Source organism: Penaeus japonicus, unplaced genomic scaffold, assembly GCF_977035675.1.
Source record: "Penaeus japonicus unplaced genomic scaffold, GWHDUDI00000001_assembly GWHDUDI00000030, whole genome shotgun sequence".
Classification (NCBI taxonomy): domain Eukaryota; kingdom Metazoa; phylum Arthropoda; class Malacostraca; order Decapoda; family Penaeidae; genus Penaeus; species Penaeus japonicus.
Window position 1 is genome coordinate 5650548 of NW_028234432.1, and position 10000 is coordinate 5660547.

General features: G+C 34.7%; 1 protein-coding gene across 1 annotated transcript; it reads left to right on the forward strand.

The window, feature by feature from the left end:
* Positions 1-3722: 3722 nt before the first annotated feature.
* On the forward strand, positions 3723-7249 carry LOC122244307 (uncharacterized). Its single transcript, XM_086554885.1, has 3 exons — positions 3723-3810; positions 5389-5647; positions 5803-7249. The coding sequence occupies exons 1-3, from the start codon at positions 3790-3792 to the stop codon at positions 7122-7124; spliced, it is 1602 nt and encodes a 533-aa protein (XP_086411011.1). The 5' UTR covers positions 3723-3789; the 3' UTR covers positions 7125-7249.
* The last annotated feature ends 2751 nt before the right edge of the window (positions 7250-10000 follow it).

Here is a 10000-nt window from a genome sequence, read left to right on the forward strand (position 1 = left end):
ATATATATATATATATATATTTATATATATAAAATATATTATATATTTTATATGTATATATAATATATATATATAAAATATATATACAGTACTGTGTGTATATATATTATATAATATATATATATATATAATATATATATATATATATATTTATTTATATTTATTTTTGTGTGTGTGTGCCGGCTAGTGTGTGGTTATGGTGGGTGTGTGTGTGGGTTTGTGTGTATGTGCTGTTGTGTGTGTGTGTGTGTGGGTGTGTGTTGTGTGTATGTGTTGGCGTATGTTTGTGTGTGGGGGTGTGTGTATACACTACACAAACACACTCACAGTCAAGTCGCACGCACATACATCTCTCACTCTTTCATACTTTAGAAAACTTTATTTATGTTTATTATTATTTTTATATATATTAATATATGTATATATTTATTTACATTTTATTATTTATTATATTAGTTATTTAAATTTTTATTTTATATAGATATTATAGTATTTTTTTGGTAGGGTCGATACTTTTATCACTTTCATACATACAGTGCTACATACTTTTATATTTATTATATATTTAATATATATTTTTATCTATTTTTTTATTTATATATTTTATATGAATATATATATATGTATAATATCCTCCATATCTTTCGTCTTCTCTTCGTATGATATATATTTTTATATTTATATATTTATATATTTATATATATAGATTTATATTTATTTTTATTATATATATATTTTTATTGCAAGCTATTGTGTGTGGTGTGTGTGTGTGTGTGTGTGGATGTATGTGCGTGTGGGTGTGTGTATGTGAGTGTATGGTGGTGTGTATGTGTTTGTGTTGTATGTTGTGCTTATATACATGTCAAATACAGAATGTAATGTTATGGATATATTTTTTTATTTATATATATATATATATGTATATATATATATTTTTTTTTTGTCAGTATCCCTTTATGTACCTTATGTAGACATATACAAAATAAAAGTTATCCATAATCTTGCTTTATTGGGCCTAATCTTAAAATCTCACTTTCTGAAAGATGTCCTAAATATGATAGGACTCTGAAAAGATGGTACATTATTCTTGGAAAAAAAAAAAACTCAGCATTAATATCAATGGGTGTATTGGATTATGAGGGCTATTTGCCATTACAAAATCAGTGAGGTTTTGTTCCTTTATCTCCTCACCGGACTGCATTCATGAGTTATAAAGCACTTTTCTTTTTTTTTAATATACATAAAAATTCATATATGCATATAAATATATAATCTCTCTATCTTTCTCTCTCTTTCTCTCTCTCTCTCTTTCTCTCTCTCTCTCTCTCTCTCTCTCTCTCTTTCTCTCTCTTCTCTCTCTCTCTTTCCCTCTCTTTCTCTACTCTCACTTCTCTATATTTATATATATATAGTTATAGGATATATATATATAGTTTTCTATATATATATTTATATAGATTTTTTATATATGTTTATATATATTCATACTATATTTATATGTTTTTATATCTAGTTTATATATATATATTATATATATATATTTTATTTTTAGAGTGAGAGAGAGTGAGAGGAGTATCGAGGAGGAGAGAGAGAAGAGAGGGAGAGTGTGGAGGAGAGAGGAGGAGGAGAGTGAGAGAGAGTGTAGAGAGATGATGTATATTTTTATATATTAGATCTATATATTTTTTTATATATTTTTTATATATATATTTATATAGTATTTACTTGTTTATATATAAGTTTATAGTCAGTATGTTCAGGTATATCTAATATCATGTAAAGTATGTTTATGTAGCTTTTGAATATTTACACATACATAGGTGTGGATGTGTGTATGTGTGTGTTGTGTGTGTGTGTGGGGTGGGTGTGTGTGTGTGTGTGGGTGTGGGTGTTGTTTGGGGTGTATATTTATGATTTTATTTAGATTGTTAGATATGTTTTACTTTTACTGAAAATATGTTTATAGTTACTTCCCTATTTATTTTTTTTGTGATATTTTTATTGATGTGTTATTGATTGTGTTTGGGTATTTATATAAAGTTTGTTTTTTAGTGATTTAGGATTTTTGTTTTTATATAGTCATATCATATGTGATTTAGGGTTGGTTGTGATGATACTTACTTTTGATTTAAATTATGATATATAGAAATTGTTGAGAGTGTCGTGGTGTGTTTTTATTTTTTTTATATAGATTTTATTGATTATATGGATTTGATTTGTGCTGAGAGTTTTGGTTTTTGCAGTATATATTATATTTAGATATTGATATATATATTAGATTTAGATTTATTTTTTTATTTATAGAGATATAGAGTTAGTTATTGGGATGATGTTTGTGTGTAATATATGAGTTATAGATATGGATATTGACTGACTTAATAGATATTTTATATATATAGATATATATATTATTTCTTATGTATATGTATTATAAAGATGGAATAGATAGTATTGTTATATATATATATAGTATTTTAATATATATATATATTGGATATATATATGTTTTATATTTATTGGTTTATATATAATATGTTATATACATTATAGTCCTATATATAATATATATATATATATATATTAATTTATATATCTTTCAATCTATATAGTATATAGGATATATAATAGATTTTTGATCTTATGTTAGATATATATATATTATAGTTAGGCGGTTTTATATATATATATAATGATTTTTATATATATAATATATATATATATATATATATAGTTATTTATATATATATGCACATATATTATCTATATTTATATACATCTATCTATTATTGATAGTCTATATCTGTGTAGTTATTTTATATTTTATATATATATATATATATATATACTATATATATATATATATTTTGTTATATATTATATTATATATATATCATACGTATATTCGTTATATATATGCATACTATATATTTATTATATATAGTTTCTATCTAAATATGTATATATATATATATATATATATATATATATATATATATATATATATATATATATGTATGTATGTATGTATATACTATACACATATACAAATATATACATATATATGTATACAAACAGATGCATACAATTTTACATGCCCATTTAATCACATGAGTAAACGAACATTGAGATATTATGATCAACTTAGAAATAGAAAAAAAAGGTTAATCATCGTGAAACAGGTAAGGTCAGCATGTTTTGGAAACATTGACCGTGTTTAGAGTATCAATTTCATTTATTGTTTTTTTTTTCTTTATTATTGTTATTGCTTTTGATTGGCATATCTTCTGTATGTATTGTTTGTTGTTTGTATTTGATAAGTATTGTTATTATCTTTATTCAATATCTTTAGCTATTTTGGTGACTTACCATTGCTTTTTTCAGAATCATTTGTTTTGTTGTCATTATCATTTTTTTTGTCATCAATTGTTATTATTACTATTATCAATATGTTACTCTTTATTTGAGTGTCATCATCCTAATAATCCTCATTATCTAATCCTTTATCTAACGTTAGCACATGCAGTAATATTCTGTCTACTGTCCATTCTATCTCATTCATTGATTTTTTTTCCTAACAGGATTTATTTATCAACTTACTCTTTCAACCTCTCCACCACGACGCAAGAAAGTAACATTCCCACCTCGGTATCCCCCCAAAAAAGCAAAGCGGCAACTCGACCCAGTCTCAAATAGGGCGCCGTCCAGTATAAATACCTTGGAAAGGGAGGGCAATGGACACACTTCGGGCATATTCTTCGGTAACGGTGAAAGCCCAGACTTCCTCTCATCATGATCCTCCGTCGACCTTTGGTGAGGGAACGCCGTGTTACTTCTTGGGCGAACGAGTCGGGTTTTGCTTTCAGTATGATTAATAACGGTGTATGTAAAGTATACGCGTGACCTTATGGTTATGATATGCATATTTGTATGGTATTTATTTATTTTATATATAGATATCTTATATAGTTTTATATATATATTTGACATTATAAATTATATATAGTGTATAATATATATTCATATATATATTTACATTTTCATATATATTTATATATATGATATATATTTATATATATTTGGTTTTAGTTATACTTATATATACCATATATATATAGATATTTATATATATTTATATATATTTGATATATATATATTTGTGGTCGTGTGTGTTGTTGTGTGTGTGTGTGTGTGTGTGTGTGTGGGTGTGTGTATGTGTGTGTGATGTGTGTGTATGTTCTGTGGTTGTATATAATATAAGTATATATAGCATACATAATTATATATATATATATATATATATTTTATATATATATGTATATATATATATTATTATATATATATATGTATACATATAAGTATATATATATATATATATATATATATATATAGTATATTTAAATATATATATATATATATACATTATATATATATATATATATATATATATACATATATATATAATTATATACATATATTCATATATATATATTTGTATATATATATATATATATATATTATATATTTATATATATATATATGTATTAGTATATTATTTATGGTATATATATACATATATATATACATATATATTAAAAAATATATTTATATATATATATATATTTTAATATATATAGCATATATTTATATATATATCATATATATATATACGTTATATATATATATATATATATATTATATATATATATATTTATTCTGTATTTATTTATATATATTATTATTATATATATGATTATATAATAATTTATATTATAATATATTACATATATGCACACACACAACTGGCACACACACACACACACACAACACACACACACATTATATATACATATATAGATATACTTATTTAGCTTCTTCCTATATATATATATATATAATATATATAGAGAGAGAGAGAGATTTGATTGAGAATGATTCCGAGACTTACCGATTCTTCGATGATAAGTAAGAATGATCGATGAGAGCAAGAGATGAGAGAGCCGGAAGATTGAGATGCATGATGTAGAGAGAGATAGGATACTATATATTATACATTATATATATTAACACCTAAAAATACATATATATATCTATATTCTATATACATTATATATATATATATATATATTTATAATAATATATATATTATTATTATATATATATATACATATACATATATTTATATATATTCATATATCATATAGATAAATAAAAAGATAAATAGTTACTGGAGAGAGAGAGAGAGAGAGAGAGAGAGAGAGAGAGACAGAGAGACAGAGAGAGAGAGAGAGAGAGAGAGAGACAGAGAGACAGAGAGACAGAGAGAGAGAGAGAGAGAGAGAGATGGATCAACGTAGATATGATTTACTTACGGCAGCGTATGCTCCACAGGTAATGATGGCTGCCGTCATGGCTGTCATGTACGTAGCAACAGCTGACCATCCCAGCTCAGGAGGATATGGTGGCGGAAACGGAGGAAGTGGAGGTCACGGAGGTGGAGGTGGAGGCCACGGAGGCGGAGGTGGAGGTGGAGGCCACGGAGGCGGAGGTGGAGGTGGAGGCCACGGAGGCGGAGGAGGTAGCGCTGGCGGATTTGGCGGTAATGGCGGATTCGGCAGTGGTGGTGCTGGAGGTGCTGGCGGATTCGGCGGTTTGTGGTTGGCCCTGCCCCCCCCCCCCCCCCCCCCCCCCCCACCCCCCCCCCCCCCCCCCCCCCCCACCCAATTATAAAAAGAAAACATCATCCTTTCCCCCACTTCCCCATCCCCCCCCCCGAGTGTGCGATGCGCTGGAAGTATGACGGAGGGAGAGCGGGTGCTGGCGGCGCTGGCGGATTCGGCGGTAGCGGTGCTGGTGGACATGGTGGCGCTGGCGGATTCGGCGGTAGCGGTGCTGGTGGACATGGCGGCGCTGGTGGTGCTGGCGGATTCGGCGGTAGCGGCGCTGGTGGTGCTGGCGGATTCGGCGGTAGCGGCGCTGGTGGTGCTGGCGGATTCGGCGGTAGCGGCGCTGGTGGTGCTGGCGGATATGACGGAGGAAGCGGCGCTGGTGGTGCTGGCGGCGCTGGCGGATTTGGCGGTAGCGGTGCTGGTGGGCACGGCGGCGCTGGTGGTGCTGGCGGATTTGGCGGTAGCGGCGCTGGCGGAGCTGGTGGATTTGGTGGTGGTAGCGGTGCTGGTGGAAGCGGTTATGGTGGCGGTAACGGCGGTGCCGGCGGCAGCGGAGGCAGCGGAGGCAGTGTACTGTCTGGTACTTTCTTGGGCAAAGGAACTCTCCCTAGCAATCTCGTCGGAGGCAGTGGAGGCTTTGGAGGCGGAGCCGGAGGCAGCGGTGGCTTCGGAGGTGGAGCCGGAGGCAGCGGAGGTTTCGGAGGCGGTGCCGGAGGCAGCGGAGGCTTCGGAGGCGGTGCCGGAGGCAGCGGTGGCTTCGGAGGTGGAGCTGGAGGCAACGGAGGCTACGATGGTGGTAATGGAGGCAGTGGAGGCTTCGGAGGTGGAGCCGGAGGCAGCGGAGGCTTCGGAGGTGGAGCCGGAGGCAGCGGAGGCTTCGGAGGTGGAGCCGGAGGCAGCGGAGGCTTCGGAGGTGGAGCCGGAGGCAGTGGAGGCTTCGGCGGCGGAGCCGGAGGCAGCGGAGCCGGAGGCAGCGGAGGCTACGATGGTGGTAATGGAGGCAGTGGAGGCTTCGGAGGCGGAGCCGGAGGCAGCGGAGGCTTCGGAGGTGGAGCCGGAGGCAGCGGAGGCTTCGGAGGTGGAGCCGGAGGCAGTGGAGGCTTCGGAGGTGGAGCCGGAGGCAACGGAGGCTTTGGAGGCGGAGCTGGAGGCAGCGGAGGTTTCGGAGGCGGAGCCGGAGGCAGCGGAGCAGGAGGCAGCGGAGGCTACGACGGTGGTAATGGAGGCAGCGGAGGCAGTGGTGGTTTTGGAGGAAGCGGAGGTTCAGGCGGAGGCTTTGGAGCCGGTGGAAGCGGAGGTTCAGGCGGAGGCTTTGGAGCCGGTGGAAGCGGAGGTTCAGGCGGAGGCTTTGGAGCCGGTGGAAGCGGAGGTTCAGGCGGAGGCTTTGGAGCCGGAGGAAGCGGAGGTTCAGGCGGAGGTTCAGGCGGAGGATCCAGCGGTGGTTATGGAAGAAGATAATGCCCTTGTCATAGATTGTATTCCTGTGAAGAGACTGGACATCCAGTTTTGTTTTTTTTATATTGTCAGTGAATACATAAACATTTTAAGGGAATGTCATAATAAATATATAAATTATTAAAAAAGGATTTTTCTATTGACTTACCTTTGCACACACACACACTAACTCACACATATACATATATATATATATATATATATATATATATATTATATAATATATATATATATATATATATTGTATGTATATATATATATATATATATATATATATATATATATATATATATATGTATGTGTATATTAATATATAATATATATATTATATATATATTATTGTATATAATATATATATATATATATATATATATACATATATATATATATATATATATATATATATATTATATATATAATATATATATAATATATATATATATACATATCATCATCATCATCATCAGCCTGTATCATTCCACTGCAGGACGTAGGCCTCTCTCAATCTTTTCCAGTCATTCCGGTCTTGTGTCCTCTGATTCCAATTTCCTCCTGCAAAGTTCGCTATTTCATCCCGCCATCTGGTCATTGGCCTTGCCCTGGGTCTCTGTGTCGTGTATTACCCATTCTGTTGTTCTTTTTGTCCACCTGCTGTCCTGTCTCCGATATATATGTCCAGCCCACTGCCACTTCTTCTTCTTGATGCTCTTGAGTATATCCTCTACTTTTGTTTCCTGCCTGATCCATGTGGCTCTTTTCTTGTCTCTTAAGCTAACTCCTAGCATAAGCCTTTCCATTCCTCTTTGGGCGCTTACTAATTTCCTCTCGAGTGCCTTGGTCGTAGTCCATGTCTCTGATCCATATGTCATGATGGGGAGGACACATTGGTAAAAAATCTTTCTCTTTAGACATAGTGGCAGACGACCTCGTAATATATTACTATGTGTACTGAAGGCACTCCAACCTAGCCTGATTCGTCGTTTTATCTCGGCATCGCAGGAAGTACTCGTCTTGATGAGTTGCCCTAGGTATACATACTCGTTCACTACTTTTAGTACCTCGCCCTATATTTGTATTTGCTTAACTAGGGTTCGACTATTGAACATGACTTTAGTCTTTTTCATGTTCATTTTAAGGCCAATCTTCAGACTTTCCCTATTTAAATTGCTTAGTAATTGTTGCAGTTCATCTGCTGACTCGCCGAAAATCTGCAAATCTTAAATTGCTTAAGTGCTCATTCCCTATTTTAATCTCTTTCTCCTTCTAATCTAACTTCTTGAATACTTCCTCCAAGCAAGCTGTAAACAGCTTCGGTGAGATAGTGTCGCCCTGCCCAACACCCCTTTTTATTGGTATTTTATTAGTTTCTGCGTGGATTTTGATGGTCGCTGTACCATCTCTATATATATCCTCTAGTAATCTGCAGTATAGTTCCTCTACTCCTTGTTTACAAATTGCATCTAGTACTGCAGATATCTGTACCGAATCGAATGCCTTTTCATAATCTAAGAATGCCATACATAGGGGCTTCTTATGTTCGTTTGTTTTCTCTTTTATTTGTACTAGTGTGTGGATATGGTCTGTAGTTGAGAATCCGCTGCGGAACCCTGCCTGTTCCCTGGGTTGTTTTGAATCTAATCTCTCGGTGATACGGGCTGTGATGATTTTTGTGAATAGTTTATAGATTACTGAAAGGAGGCTTATAGGTCGGTAATTCTTTAAGTCTTTTGTGTCACCCTTTTTATGTATCAAAATTATCATTGCGTTTTTCCAGGCCTTCGGGATTTTACCGATGCTTAGGCATCTGTTCTAAATTTAGACTGGCCAGTTATATATATATATATATATATATATATATATATATATATATATATATATATATATACATACATATATATATATAAATGTCTGCATATGTAGATAGATATCTACATGCATACACGCAAAGATCAAAATAAATATATATGTTTATAGTTTTCCCTTCCCTACATTTCCTTATTTCATACCGAATAGTACCTAGCTACCATTATTGGTTGTCTACTATGACTACCACAATCCTAGTCTCACCTCCACTTATTCATAAATCAACAAATCAAAGCAAGACTCTGGCAAAGGGCGTCGCAGATGGTGACGAGTCTCTGGTCAATCACTTATTGGCCTTCAGCTACACAACTTTCAGAATATATTTCATGACTCTAGCTATTCAAAACACCTACAAAATTAAGACAACAGATCTCGTCTCGGTGAGAGTAGAGGCAGGGACCCATGTAGTACAATTAAAGCCAATCCAGACATATATATGTATATATATATACATATATATATGTGTGTGTGTGAGAAAGATGGTAGAATGCAATAATGCATTTAATATAGAAATACAAATTTTACCTCCTCGACCGGGACTCGAACCCGCACCGTCAGATTGACAGGCACGGCCCTTTATCCAATAAACCACACGACCCACTAAAAGAATTGTCTAACCAGATGCCTTACAGCCACCATGGAGATGACAGCGTTAATAGGTTGCCTCATAGCAAAAAAAAAAGAGCAGTGATAGCGAGGTTCTACAGACAATTCCCATGGGCACTCGGCAGCAATGAATTAGAAATTCAAGTCCCAAATCAGGTTATATCTGTGTGAGAAAGATGGTAGAATGCAATAACGTATTTGATACAGAAATACCGAGTGTCCATGGGAATTGTCGGTAAAATCTCGCTATCACTGCTCTATCACATAAGTAATTTCCATGATGGTTGTAAGGCATATGGTTAGACAATTCTTTTGGTGGGTCGTGTGGTTTATTGGATTAGTGGCTGGGTCTGCCACTCTGACGGTGCGAGTTCGAGTCCCGGTCGAGGAGGTAAAATTTGTGTGTGTGC